Source organism: Lonchura striata, chromosome 8 (assembly GCF_050655825.1).
Source record: "Lonchura striata isolate lonStrDom1 chromosome 8, ASM5065582v1, whole genome shotgun sequence".
In the NCBI taxonomy this organism is placed as follows: domain Eukaryota; kingdom Metazoa; phylum Chordata; class Aves; order Passeriformes; family Estrildidae; genus Lonchura; species Lonchura striata.
In genome coordinates this window covers 12391330-12414519 of record NC_140710.1, presented here as the reverse complement: position 1 = coordinate 12414519, position 23190 = coordinate 12391330, and the positions used below count along the sequence as shown (strand labels likewise).

The window sequence follows — 23190 nt, the reverse complement described above, 5'->3', positions numbered from 1 at the left end:
ATAGCATTCAGTTCATTTATATCCTACACACCATAAAGGTTATAACCTGTCACAGCAGTGGGATTTATATAAATTTTCAAGAGCCAAAAAGAAATTCAGTTAGTAATCACAGGCTTAAAAGAAGAAAAAAAAAAAAGAAAAAAAGAGAAAACTTTGGTGATGGAGAGGTTGCATTCCCAAGACAAATCAGCACATTATGGGCTCAACTCTCTCTATAGCAAAAATCAGAGCACAGTAATTAATCATACTATGGAGAGAATATATAGCATGTGTTTCAATTCAATCCTATCAAAATTTAATTAAAATAATGGTTATTTTTAAGGCTCTTTTAACATAATTATTTAGTATACTACAGATGGCTACTTCAACATACTTTTAAATAAAATTTACAAGAAGTAAAAATCAAATAAATTTCAGGGGAAATTAGAGCTCTGTGATTAAAGTATAAATATGGAGAGCTGCCAGAGAATGCACTTTGCTAATATACCACATATTCATAATGACAGCCTGCTGAATTATACACATAATCATGAATAGAGCTTGTATCATAAGGTTTTTGCTTATTTTAGCTGTAGGATAAGCAGAAATTGCTTCATATAGGCATCTTATTTGTAAGATGAACCAGGTAATTAGAAATCTCTTTGTCTGACATGACTACACCATGTATAGCAGAAAATGCAGAAGCTGCAGCATATGCTGTGATCTTGTTGAGGCAGTGAGGTGTGTTTGGGGGGAAGAAAAGGGAAACAGGTGGGGCTCCAAGTCTCTCTTTTTATAACACCTTTGCACCAAAGTTGGAAGGAAGATGCATAGGAAAGGCAGAAGATTTTGTTTCACCACATCAGAAGGGGGCTAAAGATCTAGCAGGATAATTGTATCTTGTTTCTCATTTATGTACATGTGATGTCACACTGTGTTTCAAAACCTGGGAAAATAATTTTTGTTGATTGTTTTTTGTTTTAAATAGACATTTGGGCTCTCCTGTCCCCATGTTAGATATGTATGTAAGGTCACACTCTCCAAAAAATCAGTGTGTCCAACACATCTGAGTTGCTTGTCCCTTACCCATGCAGTGAGTTTGGCTTATAATATAGCACAGCTTCTTCTCTCATCCAAAAAAATGCACTAATACATATTGGAAAACCTCTTTTTTATTTTTTCTCCCTTGTGTGGGATCAGAGAGAACAGATTCTTTCATACCATAGCTTTAGGCCTTCTTTGTGACTGTTTTTTCTTGTTAAAGCACCAGAGCTGGCTCTTGTAGCCTATTTTTACCGTGCCGTGTGATTCTGCAGACATTGACATGTGTCACCTGTGATGCAGCTACATTTGTCGGCTCTCTGTGCTCAACAGGGAGGAATCGATCCTTCGCTTTCATTAGGTGGCAGGAGTAGACTATTGGCATAAAAATACTAAAAAAATTGGAAAAGAAACCCCAGGGCTTTCTGCTTGGAGATCCAGCCTGCAGTTCAGTGGTCATTTGAATTATTGAATGGGATTAAAATAAAACCATTTCCCTTTTTGTCTCTTTACCCAGATGAGCTATCTGAAATGCAAGTTGATTTGTATTTTCTTTTATCCCCTCAGCTTGTTAGGGAGAATATTTTATTTCAGATTCCATTCTTCAAGGTTCTCCTATCACCCAGCGTGGAGCGTTGCTGTCATGTCCTTATCTAAAAAAAGAGAGAGATGGAAAAGAAAACAAAGCCCACAGGTGACACACGTTTTATTGAGGTGTTCCACATGAAGAGCAATTGTGTGCTTTACATTGCACACAGCACGGTAGGAGCCTTCAAGAGGAAGAGAAGGCTATCAAATGAATACAAATTCATCTTTCAAATAGGTTAGATTGGAATTGCTCAGGCTAGTACAGTGTGGACCGTATTAAAATAGAGACCATTTTGAGACCATCTTTCCATTCACTGTCACAGCAGCCACCTCCATTGGCAGACCACAAAAGTCCCAGGGCAAAGAGATCAGCTTCATCCTTGAGAAAGCGTACATGGGGAATTTTGAGACGGATGTTAGCTGAAAAATGGCTAATAAGGTAGAGCTAGCACGGTGTTAATAGCTGAGGGAAATAGGGTTTTTTCCCTCAAAAGAGTTTCAGCATTCGAGATGTTTCTCTGACCCAAAACAAAACTCATAGTTCACAGCACCATAAGAAGTTTCACGAAGAATGTGGGGTATGAAGCCAGGGGTTCAGGACATTTTGCCATGAGAGCCCCAGTCTGATGCTGCACCTTCTATCACTTCTCTGGGATCCTGACTAATACACTTAGAATTCATAACACTGGAAACAATGTGCTGAACAGATTTACATAAAGAGGCTCTTAACCTTCCTGCTCAACTCTCTTGACCTCTTGCCAAATCATGGCCAAGCCATGAGTATTAGTGAATTTAAATCAAGCTGGAGACACTTTCATGATTTCACAGTCCTTTCTTCAATTCTGCTCTAATAAAAATTCCAGAGGAAACAGCATTCAGTAGCCACAAGTCTTCAGGCTGTTTTTTGAAGTATTCTTTCCAAATAAAATGTCAAAAGAAGTTAGAACTAAGGCTGCTACAGTGAACACACAGAAGATGAGTTTAAAAATGTAAAATTCCAGGAGCTCAAAATAGGAGACTCAAAAATTTAATAATGTACTCCACAACCAGACTTCTAAGCATGCTGTTTTATGGTATTAGGATATGAAGATCCAACCAACTGTAAGGTTTTTAAATTGTATACATTATTCTAAAATCCCATCCGGGCTATCTGCCCCTGAGATTGGTCTGTGTCTTTCTTGACTCTTAGCAGTCCTTGAAAACACAACAGGAAGGTTCTATAAATATCCGTAAATATCTGTGAAGCAATTTGCAAGGTATGATACTTGTTGCTGAGTGCAGGCTACAAGGCATTATTCAGGTCTGTTCCTCAGCAGTTCTTTATCAATACAGGTTTCCTCTAATGTTTATTCTGCAGGTCTAAGACATTTGCTGTTACACGAAATATTGGGGATTTGGCTTCTGGTAAGATTACTCCAGTTCTTTCACCTGAAGCAGTGCCTGACATAATGAAGACGTCCTTCAATTCAGATTCTGCGTCAGGCGAGACTGATAACATTGGGGTAAATGATGCGGTGTCTGACTATTCTTTTTTTGGCTTTTAAACAGTAGGGAACCATTTCTTTTCTCTATAGGAAGGGGTACAATTCATCTCTGACCAATGCTGCTTCACTCAAATAAGTCAGGTTCAATCTAATAACACAAATAGCCCTATAGTAACATTATTTTAAAATCTGGAGTGTAATACATCAAACTTGCAACACTTTGTCTAAAGCAAAAGCATTTTCTTTGGTAATTAATTTTGCACTGCCATCTACAGGCCCACAATCTTTAAAATACTTTGCAACCATTATGGAATCATCACATTCCTGGGGCAGTCAAAAATGTTCCACAGGATGCTCCACTGGTCGACTTATAGAGCCAAATTTAATGTTTATAAGCATCCTGATTCAAGGATGGAGTGCAGTTTGTGTCATGACTTCCTGAGCCAGGTTTCCTTAAAGCCAGGGTAGACTTTCTAAGATGGGCAGTGCTGTGAAGGCATCACTGTGACAATTCATTCAGACCGACAGGGACAGGAAAACATGTCCTGTTCTGGTTTCATTGTTATCCTGCAGCTCTGAAGGGTTTCCAGAAAAAATAAGAGATGAACAGAGGACACGAACAGCACTTTCCTATGGAGAAGTCAATAGACAAACGTGCTATCAGTGAGAGCAGTTTCCAATATCCTGGAACAAGCTTTCTTCTGCTTTGTGCCTCTGTGTTGCCCTTCCTGAAAACTTGGCACTCCACAGTTATTCTTAAATGAACAGCAACTGAAAAATGGCACTGAGTGGAGCATTTCCCAGTATCACTAGAAATTCCAGGTTTTTGGTAGGGTTCATGCAAGGCTGGAATCTTGTGAGACATGCTAAACTGCATAAAAAAACTAATTGCAAACCTGAATTATACGTGAAATGAAATCTTGTGATTATTGTGTCTTTAGGTATTTGCTTCATTGCTTCAGGAAATCATAGCTTTCATTTCATGGATTTGATTCCAATTTTAATTAATTTTAATTTGTACTTCTGTAAGCATTGCTTATCACATGTAAATTACATAGTTTTTAGTGGAAATTTCTAATACATTATATGTTTAGACGATTTAATTGATATAGCATCACATTCATGTCAGACTTCATCTGAGTCAGAATTTTTATGGACATAGTGGAAAGTCCTGTTGTCTGACACATCAAAAATCAAAGGAAAGAACTCCAATCACTCTAAACCACACTCAGTTTTATCAAGAACCTGTTAACTCTGTCTAATATTCCAGGAAAACAAAATTAAATATTTAGAATTAATTTGTGATATAATTTCCTACAACCTGAAGCTCTTTTTACAGTAGGTAGTCAAATCAACCCATTCAAATGATAATTTTGTCCGTTTTAAAACCAAGTTGTCCTATGTCACTGCCTTGGTATCTCAAATAAACTGTTAAATTCCCCATGCAGAATACAGGTAACTGTTACCAAATTATGATGCATAACATGCATCATAATTACTCTCATTTTTGTCTGAGTTAACTTGAAATGTGTGCTATCTGTAGGGTAGACAGTCTGCAGAGGATGTTTCATCTGGAAATCCCTTTTCTTCTGGACGCTCTTCTTCCCAAAAAGAGCCATTTGTTCAGTCCGTGTGCTTCAATGCGAGTACGTTTGGAGTTCAAGTGTGCATTGAGAAGAAAAGCGTGCACGCAGCATTTATCAAAAACCTGCCTCTTTATTACCTAGTTGGAGAGCATGCCCTGAGAATCAGCTTCAAGCCAGGTAAATACAAGTGGGCATAAAAGAGAAAATAGTGGGTGGAGGTGTGTATATACACACACATACACAAAGATAGATAACAGATTTATATGTAGTTTTTTTTTTTTTTTTTTGCATCTTAAGTACCACTAAATCTACAATTAGAATTACCAGGCCAGCCAGTATTGGCAACAGTCTATGCTCACAGCAGGAATCCATTTCTCCCCCACTTGCCTGAGCAGCAATTTCCCAGCTCTCCCAGCAATGTCACTCAGCGTGGCCAGCGTCAAGCAGAGCTGATCTGTGCCTGCAGAGTGTGTCTGATGCATCCTGAATCATTGGATTTGGGATGCAAGCACGAAGCAATTGGACATGGGCAACAGATCTGATGCAGTGTCCTGTAGCTACATTCTAAAACCCAGACTCTAAAAGGGAATTATGGATTAACCCTGCCAGGATCTAGTTCTTAATGTCTTAATCCATGATCATAAGAAATAAAAGCACAGCAGGGCACTGAATCTATGTCTCCTAAGTATCAAACTAATGGCCTAAACATTGGGCCGTTCTTTAGTGTTCAAGAGTTGAGCCTCAATTCCTGTCTGACATTTAATTCTCTAACCCATGGTTTATATCTTTAAACAATCTAACTCACTTGACTTAAATCTGCTGATCATTCTGTTTATTGACTTGAAAAGAATCCAGTATAATGGCAAAATTTTAAAATTTGGTTGCCATTAAGTGCTTTAGCTATTAGAGAAAATTTTCAACAATGCTCAATACCAATAATAATCACTGAACATTTATATATGAGAAAAAATGGCTAAATAAATTATTGTAAAATTGGCTTATTCTCTCATTCAGTTGCTAATAGTAACAGTAATACTTATTGTCATGTAATTTCAGTTTACACTGAGGCACCTATTGAAAAAATACAAGTCACAATTCAAGCAGGAGACCAAGCTCCTACAAAAATGGTACGTCTAGTAACATTTGAAGATCCAGAGGCACAAGCATCTTCCAGAAAAGAAGCAATTAAAAAAGTGAAGAAAATCCTTGCTGACACTGATGACCAGGTACTGCCGCAAAATTCCACTTCTGGATTTGTGGGAGACATTACACAAAGCTTATTTTTATTCTTTCTACTAAGTAGCTTCCTTTGTTTAAATATTATGCCAAAATGGAAAATAAAGACAGACTTTTGGATACACAAGTCTTTCAGCAGGTCTTTTGTTTGTACTCATCCTTTCTGCAAGTGAAAGACATTAGAAGGAACAGGTTGGTTTTGCATGCTTTTCTGAAAATCTCTTGTAAGAGATAAAATAGCTGTTGTGTGGCTAAAAAGTAGTCTGTTATTTACAGGTACTGCAACTTAAGCAATGTTCTGACACCAGCTACACAACCTGCCCTGAGATAGTGACAGCTACAGTATTGTCATTACTGATACCAGTTACATGTCACTGTGTGGCCAACGACTGCTGCACACGCTCCTTATCACAAAAGTGTTTGGGGTGTTGTTCTGCTTAAGTGTGGGTTATTATTATTACCATTATTATGAAATTGCCTTTAAATTATTATGATGTGTTGTAAGGGTGCTATCAAGCATACACTTTGTAATCTAAGGCAGCAGAGATTCAGAGATGTCTGCATCTGATTTTACTTATGCCATTCTGCAGGAACACAGAAAAATAATTTTTTTCCAATGTTACCCTTGCCTAGGGGACAAGAAAATACAGGAGCTCGTCATCCAGTGCCAGCAGCGCCAGTGGAAGTGCCGAGAGTACAACGAGCAGCCCCTCCAGCAGCGACTCTGATGACAGAGCATCACAGGGGGGCACCAAGATCAATCTGAAAACAGGGCAGCCCAAAGCCAAAGGGAAGAAGTTCTACCCATTTGGGGACAGTGGCAGTAGCAGCAGTAGTGGTAGCAGCAGCAAAAGCAGTAGTAGTAGCAGCAGTGCTAGTAGTAGCGATAGCAGTAGCAGTGGTAGTAGCAGCAGTAAGAGCAGCAGTAGTAGTAGTAAGAGCAGCAGTAGTAGCAGCAAGAGCAGCAGTAGTAGCAGCAAGAGTAGCAGTAGTAGCAGCAAGAGCAGCAGTAGTAGCAGTAGTAGCAGCAAGAGCAGCAGTAGTAGTAGTAAGAGCAGCAGTAGTAGCAGCAAGAGCAGCAGTAGTAGCAGCAAGAGCAGCAGTAAGAGCAGCAAGAGCAGCAGTAAGAGCAGCAGTAGTAGCAGCAAGAGCAGCAGTAGTAGCAGCAAAAACAGCAGTAGCAGTAGCAAGAGCAGCAGTAGTAGCAGCAAAAACAGCAGTAGCAGTAGCAAGAGCAGCAGCAGTAGGAGCAGCAGAAGCAGTAGTAGCAGCAGCAAAGGCAGTACCAGAGGCAGTGCAGGTAGCAGCAGCAGTAGCAAAGCATCTGGTATAAAGCAGAAGGCTAAGAAGCTGTCCAAGACCGCATCATTTCCACTTGCCAGTGCTGCTGAAGGAGAGAGAAGTGTCCGTGAGCAGAAGGCTGAAACACAGAGCAGCAGCAGCAGCAGCAGCAGTGAAAGCACTGGTGCCTCCCATTGGCGCAGCAAATCTGACCAAGGAGCTGAGACAAACCACGCCAAGTCCCAAGTTTACAGTGGCAGTAGTCACATTTCCACAGAATGGGTAAAATATCTAATATTTTGACTTCTGCTAGGAGGTGATCGTGTCTGAGCTGTAGGTAATAACTTCTTTTGGAATTTTTCAGGAATATCGCCTTCCAAAAGTATACAGCCTCCGCTTCAAGTCTGCTCACATCCATTGGGTAGGTGCCTAATTCAAGTGTACATTGGCATGGTAGCTGCAGCGGATGTGATCAAGCCTGTTACTGAAGAGTTTTATCTGGGCCATTTCCCTTGACCGTTTCATAACACCCAATAACAATACTGATGATGAACAAAAAGAGTAGATTTATTACTTACATGCTATTACACTACATCCTTTTGGTGTTGCAGCACTTGCAATTCTCAAATATGGGTCAGGACACACAAATGCAGCCAAAATCAGGCTAATAAAGATCATGATAAAATGATAAAAGAGTGGGACCTTCCAATGGGAATAGTTATGTCCACATATGTTCCAATGGCAAATTCATTACACGGATTTTTTCAGAAACCAGGTTCAGTACACATTATGACACAGAGGTATTTTTAGCATATATTAGAAGGGTGATAAAGGAGTGGCTTTTGTAGGTGTTACTTGTACAGCTATTATATATCCTGCATGTGAAAGAGGAAGATGATTTATTGTGTTATTCATAAAACTGTATTATCTATTTTTTTTCTGGATATGGATGTATATGACCACTTATGAAATGCTACTTTTCATTTTCCCTAGCATTAGACCCAAACAGTGTGATGTTGCAGTGTCTGTGCAGTCTTTCTTTCAGCAGAGATGTCGAGGTGGATCCAAGGCACATGCCAACCCAACATAATTCATGCCTATATATGGAAATAATAGTCTAGATATGTCCACGTCTGTTACCTATAAAGAGAAGCTGATAGCTCTGATTTTGATATTTACACTGTAAAACTAGAAGCTACCTCATAGATTTTTAACCTATTTTTATTTCATAGCATCCAGATCATAAAGGATCAAGCAGCTCATCATCATCTTCCTCTGAGCTGGGAAGCAGCCACAGAAACAGCAGCAGTAGCAGCGACAGCAGCAGCAACAGCCACCACCACCACCACCACCACCATGGAGAAAATTCTGCCCACAACTCAAGGAGGAGCAAAAGAGTCAGCATCCACCACCACAGCCATGGCTCCAGCCTGACACGGGAGGTACAGCTCTGTGGGGTACCCAGAGCAGCCAGGCTGAGCTGGCTGCTGAGCAAGAGCTGTAGATGAGGTGGCACATACGAGATGACAGCGTTAGGCTCAGGAGGGACACTAAAGTAAAGTCTGTAAATTGAAAGTCAAAGTTTATTGAGATACTTCCCCCCACAAAAATCTCAACCTATTTTTTTCAAATCCCCTTATGTTCAGGTTTGTCTGTTTCCTTTCCTTCATTTCTGAAGGTATTTACAGTATGTGAAAGCCTGGATTTGGAAATTATATGTGTTGAAGGGAATGTATCTCTGAGTTAAAGAGGAAATAATTTTCTTTTTCCTGTGAAAGCCCAGAATACAAAATCAGTTGCTTTAGGTAAAAATGAGGAAGAAGTAAATAAGTCTGCCTAATTAGTTTTAAATGTAGGCTGGAGGTCATGACTGCATGCAGAGTATAACTAAAATCAGACTTTCCATGGACATTACTGATTGGTAAATGTGAAGGCCCATTAAGCACAGATTGCCTTTACCTTTATTATGCACATAGTATTCTATAATTGTACTGCACAAAGGTATCTACATAATAATAGAACAAATAGCTCTGCAAATGCAGGCAATGTCATGGGGAATTCTGCTACTAAGTAGGACTTCAAAATATTTGATTGGCTTGAAGAAACTGTAGTATTGTAAAATAATATGTATACTACTAATAGGTAATATAATATAGTAAAATAATGTGTATACTACTAAAATAATGTGTGTACTACTCTGAATGTCTCTAGTACACACTTTAGGCTACTATTTGAAACATTACCATAATGAACAAGGTCTTGCTATATGCATAAAGCTAGCTTGGATGTCTTGGATCCCTCATTAAAATCATCACGTCTTTGATTAATAAAGTTTCCAACCAAATTCATCCTTAAATATTGTGGATATAGAAATATGTACTGCAAACTAAATTGATGAAGGACAAGGGCTGCTGCCTGCTCTCAGTGCACATTAACTGGACTGCAGGCTCTCCAGTGAATGCACAGAAATACTTAAACACAGATGGTTTGGGGCTCTTTTTCAGCACAACTTCCTGGGAGACGTAATTCCACCTGGCATTACGATTGTGGCACAGGCAGTACGGAGTGACAACAGAAATCAAGGTTATCAAGCTACAGCATATGTTCGTTCTGATGCTGCCAAAGTTGATGTGCAACTAGTTGTGGTTCAGCTGGCTGAAACCAATTGGAAAGCATGTGCTGATGCTGTGATACTGCCTCTGAAAGCACAGGTAAGGCAGCTTTGCACAGAGAGACATCTACAAAGTCCAGAGTAGACACAGAGAATCTGCTGATTAGGAGTATTAAACAGGAAAGGCAAACTTATTTTGAAATATTTCATAAAGTTGGGGAAGATTCAGAAAATGTTTCCCCATTAGTTTGAATAAAAAATAGAAAATAGTAAAAAAAAATATGCACATTTCAAAATCTGGCAAAAAATATTGATTTTCAAGATAAATAAAAATATAACCAGTAGAAGCATTTAAAAAATTAAAAATTGACTCCTTCATCACTATTTATTATTTGTTTTACTATGAGTTTTCTTGTCTGGGAATCTGCCTGTTTTTCTGTTTATAATTTATTGACCCCAAGTTTAGCTCAGCTGGTTAGAGCATGGTGTTGATAACAATAAGGACACTGGATTTGATCCCTGTATGGGCCATTCAGTTAGGAGCTGAACTCTTTCTGGATGGAGTTGGATGATCCTTCTCGGTCCCTTCCAAGTCAGACTGTTCTGTGATTTCAAGACTCATAACTCAAGTATATTTACATTGTATTTCTCAGGATTTATATGAAAATATGGAAAAAGCAAAGTTGGGTAACAGGTTGATGCCAAAGAGAGCAATATAAATGAAAGAACAGGTCCTTACTTTTTTTGCATATCCCTGTGCTGTGCTTCTCATGAGCTTTTTGGAGCAAGTGAGATTTGATCAACAATTCGTAAACTTCTGTTTTTTGCAGCTGCAATTAACAAATTCACTGTGATATTCAGTATTGAAGAAAGTGGGATGGGTTTAAATCAGGAACTCTTGGGGAAGGCAAAGAGAAATTATAGTGCAGTCCTCTTCTAGAAGAAAATACATAGTGATTAAGTTACCATGTCTTAGGAAATCTCAACATGTTTCAGTGGCTGCTTTGAGACATATGTAATTCTGCACAGACCAGAAAACTTTTTTTCTACTACGCCTCAAATTTTGCATGAACAAGTCAAAATTTCTCTGTGAGACTCTGTTTAGAGTAAAAGATTGGAAATATGAAGAATCAATGCACAAGTTGGTGAAAGAAAATTTTGCATTTTGAAAGAGTCAAGGTTTATTCTGGAATTCTTTTCTGAATTTTGGGTGACTGTTTCCCTGTTTACAAAGGCCAGACTGAGATGGGGAAAGGAGTGCCAGGATTACAGGATAGAAGCAGGAGCTACCACAGGACAACTGGCAAGGAAGCCAGCTGCACAGCTGAAGGTGCAATGGGGAAAGCTTCCATCCTGGATAAAAAAGACAAGCACAGCGTATGTAATTCATTGTTTCCTAAGTTTTTATTTTACTTTTTTACCCTACTTGGCTTTTGAAAAACACTGAAAGAATTCGATGAAATTTTTCAACCCAAACATTCTTGTCCAGGCAGTGCTTGGATGGTAACCACAAGTTCAGTGGTACACAAGCATTTTATGAATGTGTTCTTTTTCCAAATGTTTCATATTAAATGATAGCCTCAAAATATTTAAAATGTATGCTTGATTTAATTTTCCATATTAAATTATTTTCTATTTCAGTTCAAAATGCTTTTTGTTTTAAAATGCTCTTCTATCCAGTCTCAAAAAATAACCATTTTAAATAGGCAAAATAAAATCAGTGTGTTTTTTCTGAATAAAATCAACCATTTAATTTGACCCAAAGTAATATTTTCTTGACTTTTCAGTTCTTCCATTTATTCCTGAGTTTTGGGATCTGCCAGTAGTCCTTGCTGTCCCAAGTGTGCTTTTGTTTATGCACCTGAGTTTGTCACATCTTGTTTATCTCTAGATTCATGCAATACATTCCTGGTGCAGCTCTCGTGTTGGGCTTCTCAGAAGCACATCAGAGAAATCCATCTCATGAATTCATAGTAAGAGCAGCTGCAACATCTCCACGAACAATTGATACAGTAATTAAAGCTCCTGAGGTACGTTAATTTTTTATTTTCATTTTCCTTATGTTGAATGATTTTCAACTTAGAATGTTTGACACTTAACATAAAGAAACAAAAAGCAAAACATTCCCTTTTAGAGAAGCTGCTATATACCTGACTATATTAGGTAGCTGTTCAAATACATACAACAGCTCCCTTGATTTTGTGCTGCTTCAGCCCACTGCAGTAATAAATTGAAAATCAGACTCTGTAGTCCAATACTTTATTTGCATTCTGAGAACAGCAGTGAGGCCAAACTATCTCAGGTATGACTGCTCTGCACTCACACCTTTATGCATTTTTACCCAGTGTGACTAGCTCTTGAATGAGGGTCTCAGAGCAGATAGAGGGGCCTTGAGAACACTCTGCACTCTCTGCAGCCACAAACAGCATCTGTGAGTGTTGGCATTCCAGTCCCACATCTGCAGTAACCATGCTTGATGTGACTGGTCTGAGCAAGCCACGGATGCAGCTCTGCTCTAACCAAACTGGAGCAGTTAGTCACCCTCTTACAGCAGCCTGCACAGGCAGGGTCTGCCGAGTCACACTGATTAATTGCTCCTTGTCCACCAAATTCCTATGCACATCTTTGAATAATTTCCACTATGGATCTCTGGCAAATTAATAAAAGCTAGATATTCATACACAGAAACTTGTGTGTCTTTAACCCTCCACAGTGCTCCACTACTGCAGGATCTTTAATACATGATCATGAGGAAGTTGGTGGATTATGCATTAATTTGATTCTCTTGGCAAATATAATTTGTAGCTACAGCAAAGGATCTTATCCCAATGCTGAACATGCTGATTTTCAGCCCTTAATGGATGAGATTCATTTTTCCAAACACTTCCATCATCTCAGTTACTCAGTTAGCTTATTTTTTAAGAAGACACTCAAATATCACTTAAACTCATCTCTGTCAGTTACTGTTCAATGTTCTTAACAATTCCTCAAAAAGTCAAGTATGACTAGAAGAGATGATAATGATTTCTCACAAAACCTGAAGGTTAGGGTACATTCTGCCAAGACTAACACAACGGCAATTGTAGAAATGCATCTTCAAGGGTTTTTTTTTTTCCAAGATAAGAGTGGGGTTTTTTTCAGTCATATCTTGAGCATATGGTTCAATTTATCTTAATGTATTTTCATTTCTGCTTTTTCAGGTAACACTTTATTGTCAGGGATTCCGATTGCCATTCACTCTGCCCTTAGGCCCATCTCCAGCTTACGAGACTCGAGATATCACTGCCTGGAATTTATTTCCTGAAATAGCTTCACAAATAGCACAAGAAGATCAATGTAAATGTTACTTATATGTTTGTCTCATGAATAAGCAATGTGTGTAGATCCATATTCTGCCATGGCTGGGCCTTGCCTTTCCTTCTAATGGTCTTACAGGGAAGCATAGCATGCATCTGTAGCCTTGCTTCCAGCAGTTCCTTCCCTCACAGAGAAGCAGGTTATTTAGCAGGTGAATGAAAAGGCTTCAAACTGCTGTAAACATTCAGAGCTTGGCAATTACTCCTGTGTTCAGGGACTGGAGGTTTTCTTTTGCCCCTCCTGAAAAGGTGCCAACTCTGCATTGAGAGGCATTGGGTGATGGGCACAAGAGAGTCTGCATATTTTCTGTCCAGTTTGTTTTATTCAAAAAGGAGCCACGTGAATCTCTACCTGGTTGGTGTCCAGCACTCTTGTGGGAAATGGGGAGTTTTTATCACAGTTTCTTATGGCATCCAGTTTCTCAAGAATTTTGTACATTTTAGTCCCTGTTAGCTTGAGTTTTGTGTTTGGCATGTAACCAAAATCAATACTAGTATAGTCTACAGCACATAGTTATTTTGTAGTGTTCTCATGCCCTTACAGTCTCTGGCTTCTGCCAGGGAGGTGAAGTTTTCTTCCTGTTTGCTGGGTAGTTCAATCTCATAGAGGTGTCTTTCAGTACTTCACAGCAAAACATACAGTGGTCACAGCTGCCATTCCTTTTATGGTTTTGTTTTGCAGCCACGTGTGAAATCAGAGAGACAGATTTCAAAACATTTGATCGTGTGAGCTATTCATGTTCTTTCAATAAAAGCTGCAACCTGGTGGTGGTTCAAGACTGTACTGAACACCCAAAATTCATCATTAGTACAAGAAAAGTTGATCCTCAATCTTTCTCAAGAGAGGTTCACATAAATACAACATCAGCGTAAGTGTGGTTTATACTGAGGCTTAGAAATTATGTATAAATTTTCTCAAGGAGTTACTCTGGGAGTGGGAGATATCCAGTTTCCATCTGAAACTGGTTTTCAGTGAGATATATGGGAAAGACAGAATTTCCAGAAGGGATCCTTGTCTGAGGCTCTATCGTGTAGTTGCTCTTGTCTTGAATTCCACAGCCACCAATATCTGATAACTTGCTTACTAATTCCCCACACTGTCTTTTCTTTAAAGGTTGAATATTAAAGCCCACAGTCCTAAAGAATTTTGCACTTTGGAAAGACAACTGCTTGTTCATTCATTCAAATTCAGATAGTCACAAATATCTATACTTTTCACATTTTAAATTAACCACTAATTTATTCTTTTTTATGTTTGCTTTTTCTGAAGGAACATCACAATCTGTCCTGCCTCAAATTCATCTCTCCTTGTGGCATGCAATGAAGAACAAGTTCTATCACACAGTGGAGGTTCCAAATATGAAAAAGGTAAGCTGTGATACCCAGTTTTCCAGGGCTGCCCTGGGAACTAAATAACAAGATTTTATAAATTTCACAGAAAAATCTCAGTGTAAAGAAAACACAAGTGGCATTAATTCAAAGAGAAAATTAAAGGCGACTTTTTTTAAGTTATGTAGTGACTCATGTACATGTTTCCTACAATATATACACTCTTACTTTCCTCCAGCATACCTGACAGGTGAATAAAGCCCTTTTTTATCACATACCCAGGTTGGTGATTGTTCAGAAAAAGAAGTTCACGCTGTAGTCAAAGAGAAATGCTTTAGTTCAGACATTTAGCTGGAGCACCACCACTGTCATTATAATTTCAAAATTTAGCACACTGCATACAGAAGTCAGTTCCAACTATATGTAACAGTAGTAGAATATTTTTGAAAATATATTATTTCATCTATTTTTGTGTTTCCTCTCCACTTAAATATAAATATTTAACTGTAACAGCAAAATTATCATTGTGAAGGAAAATGCATTGTGGTGGGTTTTGTGTTATACAGTTTCTCCATTAATTTAAGATGATCACTGTATGATTCACTATCTTTTTACAGACAATGTCAAAATTTATAAAAATGGAAAAACCGTTACTGTGGAAGTTCCAGAACTTGGGCTGAAGGAAGTGACTTTTGATGGTGTAAATCTTAAGGTACTGCACTTCCTTTCAAGGTTACTTCTTTCTTTCTGCCCAGTACCTTGCCAGTGTGCCAGACCAACACTTCAGCATCACTACAAAGGTGTGCTATTTTGCAGGTTACAGTTGCTTCATGGATGAGAGGAAAGACCTGCGGAGTTTGTGGCAATAATGACAGAGAAAAAGAAAATGAGCTCCTCATGCCAAACCAGAGGCTGGCACGCAGCTGTTCTGCATTTGTTCATTCATGGGTATTGCTAGAAGAAACCTGCTCTGGTGGTGAGTGGATCTGGAAAAACTTTATGCTTGGATAGATTTTGATTTCACTTTTCCTCTGCCGACAGCTAGGAAATTTTTTTTTTTAAGCAGTAGATACCTTTTACTTAGAAATTTCATTAGCCATATGTATCCATTTTAACTTTATTAGCCACTGACTGTTTAAAACACTGCTTGTGATTATAGAGAATTATACTCCAGAAAAAGTCTTTGTCTCATGTACAATTCAATGTTCAAATAATTGATTTTTATTTCTTACACTGAGTAGCTTTTTTCTTGAGAGGCAAAATCAACACTCATCTCCCTCCCACCGAAAAAAAAGTGTGATTTTCACCATTGTACCAAAAGTTTCAGCTGTTGTCTGCAGACTTAATTTCACCACACAAGTTGCAAACTATGAATACAGTGTCAGATCCTACACTCATGTAAATTTTCAAAGTGCAAAAAAAAATCATTTTTGTTCTGCACCATGTGAGGTTGCAATCTCAGAAAAAATATTTAGAACTATTCCTACTGTAAAGAGCTTCATCTCACACCTAGCTGGAGAAATAGTGTTAGACTCCCATAATATCAATACAGTTTTGTTTGGTAGGTCTCCATTTACCTTGGACCTGAAATAATTTTATTGAAGTTAATGGTTGCTTTCTCCTTGACTTCAGTGGCAGCAGAATTATGCTTATCTGTGTGTCAGGAAACAGAGTCATCGCTGGGATCCTGTTAAGTTACATTATACCTTTCTAGTGAGATAATTGAAGCATTATAAAAATCATCCAATACAAAAATTATCCTTGTTGTTATTAAATAAATGCTGCCCTATTTTTATCCATTCACTACAGTTGACATTTTTCCTAATGCAATGAAGTAGCCATTGTGCTTGCAGTATCTATTCTTAATAGCTTTCAGACATGAGAGGTTATTTTCTGTGTATTATGTAGTTCTAAAAAACTGAGTATACATGATTCCATTTGGGTTCTATTGTGCAATTAGATTTTAAAAATAGCTCCCCTTTCAGACTCTTTCCTCAACTTATTATTGTCCTATCTTGATAGCCTCGCTACTGTGAAAATGGTTTGTCAGATACCTGTGTTTTAATAAAAGCTGAAGGGTAAATATGGACCTTTATTATTGCAAGGATCGATTGGGATTTATTTCTACAATTTTAACTACCTTTCCTTTTCCTCTTAGGGTGCAAGCTGCAGCGCAGTTATGTGAAGCTGAATCGAAACCCTACTATTGATGGTGAGGAATCTACGTGCTACTCTGTTGACCCAGTACTGAAATGTATGAAAGACTGTACTCCAATCGAAAAAGCTCCAGTAAAGGTTGGCTTCCACTGCTTCCCAAAAGGTACAGTATTTTTCTCCCTCTGTGTGTCATGTACTGCAGGAGCTGTCAGAGCACTCAAAAGAACAAAACACAGCACAGCCCTGCACAGCCCTGCATTGCTCTGGCTCCTCTCTGAGCTGCTGTTTTTAATCCCATTAGTATTTGCTATAACTGCTGACAGTGCTGGCCAGCTAAAAGCCAGGTTAGGTGATGGCAGGTATCATCTGAGAAAAACATTTGAGGAGGCAAAAGGGGCAGCAGCAATCAATAAAATCACAAAATAAAATTCGTCATGTCTTCAGGATCTCCATAAAGTTGAGATAAGCAACACTGAGTCTCTTTATGTACATTACAGACTGCAATTTTGTGTGGACCAGGGCAGGCAAGGCAATTGAAAGTCAGTCAGGTAGTGTGACAGGAGTGCTGTAATTAGGCTGCCATGCTATGCCACTGTGCAATACATCAGCAAAACCACATTGCTGGAAGTTTCTGTAGATTGTTCCAGAAAATTGTTTGGTTTTTAAGGTATTTTATACGAACATACTCATGCCCCAAATTAAAAAAAAAAAGAAAAAAAAAAGAAAAAAAAAAGAAAAACAAGAAACAAAAGACCACAAACCATTTTCTCATTTAATTTATACCAGGATATGAGGCACTGTCTAATACAGTTTCACACTGAAGTTATGTAATCATGAAAGGAGAATCCAACCTGAAACCTACAGATATTTCTGGTGCATTCTTTCCTTTTAGTTAATTATCTATATACCTTACAGTGAGATATACCATTAGGAAGTATCTATAAGTATCTATTGAAATGGTTTGTTTTCTGTTAACCATTGTTGTGCAAATCCATTGTTATCTGAGATAATCCAGTGTAATTTGGCACTGGAGCCAATGCACCCCTGTGTTGAGTAGTGCTGGAAAGGACAGGGTATTTTATGTCTGATTTTAAACATCTGTGTAGACCTTTGCACTTTGCTTGTGTTATTAATATCTTCAATGTGCTGAATCAGCCCAGAAAAGCAGACAGGATCTCTCTATAATAGTCAAACACCTGCAACAGCCTATTCAACAAGTAGCACAGAGAGAGTATTAATAGTTTTCTGATGGCTCCCCGAGATGAGAATGGATACATTCTTTCATAAATAGAAAAACCCACCCTCTACAAAAATCCTTCCAAAATCTTGTTATATCCATGTTTCACAGATTTCTATTGTACATCCAAGTCTGTATCTCTGAATTGTCATAACCCCAGACCACTCACTGCCTTAGAATATTGGGCTATAATAAAGCTGTTTCATCCTCTCACAAAACTGTTTGAGAAGAGAGGAAAATCAGAAAAAATATGTCAGTTGTTGCAGCCAGTGCTGCTTTCAGAGCAACTGCAGGCTCCTCTTGTTCCTTTACTGAAGCAGACACTGGGAAGTCTATTTGAAATACTTCTAATGGAGGCCTTATATTTTTGTTTGTTTGTTTATCCTGAAGAGGAAACATCAAAAGAGGAGGAGAGGGAGAAGGAAGAAAAAAGATGTTATTTATCATTCTTTAGCTTACTAAATTGATTACTTTTTCTTAGGCTAAGGATCAATAGGAATACAAGGCCAGCACTTAAAAATTATCCTTTTTCTTTCTTCATCTAATGACTTGGAGCAGTAGTAGAAGCAGTAGAAATCTTCACCTTTCTCAATCTAGGACCGTGCATGCACAGGACAAAGAACTTTTTCCAACTCTTTATATGAGAATTCAGAGATGATAGTTTGCTGTTTCAAAGTCCAAGGACCACATCACTATCACCAGTGGAGAAAGGATAAAATGAAGTACAAGAATGCATAATTTCTCCTGTTGTCCTCAAATCAGCAAGACTGTGGCCTTAGGAACTTGACTGAGGCAGGCATCACTCCAAGTTTAAGTCCACATATTGGTTTATATTTCAAATATGCCACAAGGTCCACACCTGGGGATCAGTTACTTAGCCACAATCCAGTTTGCAAGGAAACCATTTCCAACATGGATATGAATGTGCTCAGACACACAGTGTGCCAAGAGTAAGAGGCATAATGTATATAACAAACAGAATTCAGACATTTTATAGCATTTCTCATTTCACAATCTGAAAATATAATGTACGTTTTTAAAAGCATCTCTAGCATCTTTCTGGGAAATATTTATTATCCAGTTTATCAAATCCTGTGCCTAATGTTGGACAGTAATTTAGCCACGGAGAGTGTTAACCTTTCAGAAGATAAGTGACTGATGCAACCTGAACTCATACAGCAGTGTCCATATTTCCCTGTGATGAGGGATGGCATGTTAGAAATGTACTGTCCAACTGAGGAATAAAACAAATGGAAGTAAAATTATAAAAGCTTTACACATTCTCATTATACAAACTTAATCTAAATGGATGTCCTAATAATCTTCCAGATGCAATGATAAACCTCCAACTAGCTAGGAATATTTATTGGGAGGATGAATAACATTATTCCATTTAGATTATTTCAGCATTAAGGAATATGGCTTATTCAAGCTGCTGTTGATAAAGCAGTGTGGTAAGGTTAATACTGCAACTGACAATTCTCTGCCAGATTTCACAATATATGGGAAACTTTAATTAGAAGTTTATGAACCTCTGAAAATTCTCCAAAGGGCTTACCCTTCAGAAATGAACTTTGACAAACAGTCAGCAGAAATACCCAGTGATATGCAGCACTAACAGAAGTGATTGCTGATTGGAGTGGTATGTGGTGGTCTTACACTGACAGGGGCTACCTCCAGCACGTTCCCAGCCTCCTTTTGTCTTTGTGCTTCATGAAATGTAATTCATTTTGGGTTTAGGGAAGTATTACAGTAATTATATCATGGATGAAAATCCTGTTCCAAGTCAATGAGTCAGATGTCAGTCGTGAGGGCAGGATTTCATTCTTTACTTGATGAGGGAGTTGACAGCCATCAAAACAGTATTTCTTTGAAACGTGTTAATTTGCTTGATGTTAGTTAACAATGGCTTCACTCTTCTGACAGAAACTGCTGTAAGCCTGTTGGAATGGCAGAAAAGCAGCGATAAGAAATCTGCATTTGAGGATGTTGTGGAGTCTGTGGATGCTGACATTGATTGTACCTGCACTGGCAGCTGTAGTTAAGCTAAACGTTTTGGCATTGTGCTATAGACATACTACACAAATAATTGAATAGCTGGACAGATAAGAAGGGAACATAATAGCTCTAGTAAAATATTAAGAAAGGTGCTTGAAGAAAATAAGTCTTCTGCAAAGTCAAATGCATTATGTACAGTCTGCACTGCTTAATAAATATGTTCATTAAATAAGTATTCATGCGGTCTCTCTTTATTTTTCTCTATCAACAAAACAATCAGGCCAACTATAATATTATACAGAAATTCTGCTCCCTTTTATCTGCGATATAATTACAGCAGTCCGCTCTTAAAATTATGTTCACTAGGTGATGAAAGGAAAACATGATTACGGCTACTGCTAACATTCCATTGTGCAAAGAATTTCATATTTAGCATACTAAAGACACAGTAAGCATTTGTTTTCTTTTATGTTTTCTGGTAAAGAGCAACGTCTGTTCCTGGAACCATTCTGCAAAAAAATATATTTTACTCCCAGCAAGACCATTAGCCTTAGTACATTCTACAAAGGAATGAATTGGACTGCTAGACTCCCACTGTAGCTTTCCAGAGAGCTATAGTGTGTGACACAGTCCCCATTTTCATTTAAATTTCAATGGATGTGCTGTTGCTTCATGAACTAACTAAAAGTGTGAATAGGAACTTTTTTTTGCTTTACCATCTCCTATTGTATATTTATGAAAATGATGGCTTCAAAAACTTCAGGGAACAATAATACATCAAGTAGCATTCCAAATACTCCGAAAAGCAATATGTAGAAAGATATGGAAGATCAATAGCATCATAAAGCTAAAATAAAATACAAGCAGGACAGTCAGACTGTGTTTAACCAGTGAAGAGTCAATCTGCTAGCTTTCACTGTGCAGAAAGGTAATTCTCTCCCACCCCAGGGGACCAGGAATAGGAGGCACCTTCAAAGCCCCAAGCAATGGCACAATATCTCTTCACCCTGTGTCACAAATCAGCCGTGCACTGAACCATGGTATGTTTTCCATAGCAGTCAATAGCAGCTAGCCACTCTTCCAAGAGGAGCCTTAGCGTGGGCAAGGTACAGCTGAACCCAAGCTCTGGCAGGAAACTGTCATTAAAGAAAATACTTTTCTTTCCAACTAAAAACTGATCTACCAGAAGGATGATTGAAGACTAAATAGTTGAACAATTACAGCATAACACTTCACAGTGCTTTTCTTTCAAGAGCAGTAAAAGGAGCTACTCCTGTTACTCTCTCTTGAGTTGCAGCTTGCCACCAACTTTCAGAAAGGCCCAGTTTCTCTCCATGTACAGCCACAACATCATTACTTCCAGAAGTAAGCCATTACAAGCTTGTTCAAACCATATACCTGATGCATACTCTGGGGCAAGGGTATTTGCTTCTTCCTCAAGCCCCTCTCCTGGGGATAACCTACAAAGGCAAAAGGCAGATACCTGCATCTTTCTCCTCTCCCAGCCTTAATTTCATCTGTATATTGTATTTGAGAATATATGCTAACAGTCAGTGCTCTATTCAACAGATTTTTTTTCATGCATGTATCTTCATACTTAGACCAGTAACATGAATTCTTTTTCTGTATTTTCATTTGTAATAAAGCATTCACAAATTGTACAAAAGCTGTATTTTACTAACTCATTGGAAGTGCTAGATTGCAAAACAGCCTCAAACAAGAGGGGAGATGAAGAATATTGCATTCCACTTTCCCTTAAAAATCACACTAGTCTTACACCTGGAGAGTTCTTTTCTTGCTGGTATTGTTTTCACTATGGCTTATGGGAGATTTGACATTGACTTTCATAGGATCAGACTGTCATCTTTAATCCAGCACCTCTCTCTTTAATCCGCCTGTTTACAAAAGAGAAACTTTTGCCAGTCAACCACTTCAGATAAGACAAAGGTAGTAGGGAGAGAAGAAAAATGAAGTTTCATGCTCAACTACTAAAACAGGGATTTAGTAACGGCAAAGAGCCATTAATAAGAGAAAAAAATCTGTCCCTCGGGGGAGGGAATTCACTCAGCATCACCCCACCAGCACTGCAGCCTGGGCGGGGGCGCAGGCTCCGCCGGGGGAAGCTCTCAGGGCATGGCTGGGACACAGCTCTCATTCCCACTTCCAAGGGGCAGCTTTCCTCTCTGTCCAGCTCCTGTTCATTACTGCCCTCTTGCTGAGACAGCTGAATGCCTTTGACTGCCTGAAAGGCTTCACTGCAGCTCCAAAATCACAATGCAATGAACGTTAGGAAAGCCTGAGGTTAGTAGTGTGCACAGCAAAGCAAAAGACTTAGAACCAGCTCATTTTGCCAAAGGAATCAAGAACATTAGCAGTACAAGTGTGAAAAAGCCCTTCTGGAATTTCTAATGCACCACACAGACATTTCCAACCCATCTGGGAGAATATCTGCAGTCCAGATTTAAACCTCATTTGAAAATCATGCCTGTCCTATCTTATAAAGCAAGCCAAAGCTACATACCCAACTGAGTATTAAAATGTGTACTACACAGACTGAGCTTTTAAGCATTCCACTTTTCATTCCTAGTGCTTCTCAGTTGTATGTATTAGTGAATTCTGGACTTTACTGCAGTGACCAAGTAATATAATTTTGCAATTATGATACTCTAGTATTGTTTTTGTTTAAGTGCCAGAAAAAAGATGCAGACTTAAGCATAAGCCAGGCTTGTGTCCTAATCTTGCCCTTGCAGCTCTGTAACGTGGTTTTGCATGAGGCTGGGGACTTCTGTGTCTCATTTTCTGCATCAGAAGGATATGACTACTTACCTACTTGATGGAGTCAGAAATGCTTATGAATTTATAGTCCCATACGTCTTTTGCAAGTTCTTCAGTGATTCTAGAAATGAAAAGTAAATTTTTCCACTAGATCTCCTAACCACATGAGTATATTTTATGGCTAAGTTGAAGGTTTTCATTTTCCAATTCATCCAACTGTAAAATAACTCTACATTTGGAAAAAATCAAAACAATATATTTAATTTGTTCATGGTCAGCTTTGGTTAAACCTTAGTGGATTATTCCTAAAAGCCTAGAATTGGATGGTGCTATTACAGACAGGCAATAAGGCTGTTGGAGACACAGCCTTTTATATCCTATACAAAGACAACAAACCTTTTGTCCATCAAACCTGGATCTTTTGGTTCACTAATTTTAAATGACACAGTGACTCTCAGGAAAGGATGATCATTCTGCTCCAGAGAAAGGAGCTGCAGTGTGATAGGAAAAGACAAAACTACTCATTCCAGAC

At 38.4% G+C, this 23190-nt stretch overlaps 1 protein-coding gene across 4 annotated transcripts in view; it reads left to right on the top strand.

The window, feature by feature from the left end:
* LOC110470436 (vitellogenin-1) overlaps positions 1 to 20118 on the top strand; it is a 47967-nt gene extending 27849 nt beyond the window's left edge. For 3 of the 4 annotated variants that reach the window (XM_085586359.1, XM_085586362.1, XM_085586360.1), the window contains 15 exons: positions 2966 to 3110; positions 4636 to 4855; positions 5735 to 5904; positions 6548 to 7477; positions 7560 to 7616; positions 8428 to 8637; positions 9700 to 9906; positions 11041 to 11183; positions 11698 to 11836; positions 13007 to 13142; positions 13845 to 14031; positions 14433 to 14530; positions 15109 to 15203; positions 15308 to 15467; positions 16650 to 19949. In XM_085586359.1, the coding sequence (XP_085442485.1) occupies positions 2966 to 3110; positions 4636 to 4855; positions 5735 to 5904; positions 6548 to 7477; positions 7560 to 7616; positions 8428 to 8637; positions 9700 to 9906; positions 11041 to 11183; positions 11698 to 11836; positions 13007 to 13142; positions 13845 to 14031; positions 14433 to 14530; positions 15109 to 15203; positions 15308 to 15467; positions 16650 to 17074 (3322 nt within the window). In that variant the 3' untranslated portion in view covers positions 17075 to 19949. Of the gene's footprint in view, positions 1 to 2965; positions 3111 to 4635; positions 4856 to 5734; positions 5905 to 6547; positions 7478 to 7559; positions 7617 to 8427; positions 8638 to 9699; positions 9907 to 11040; positions 11184 to 11697; positions 11837 to 13006; positions 13143 to 13844; positions 14032 to 14432; positions 14531 to 15108; positions 15204 to 15307; positions 15468 to 16649 lie in introns of all 4 variants that reach the window. The other variant, XM_085586361.1, reaches the window with a different exon arrangement.
* The last annotated feature ends 3072 nt before the right edge of the window (positions 20119 to 23190 follow it).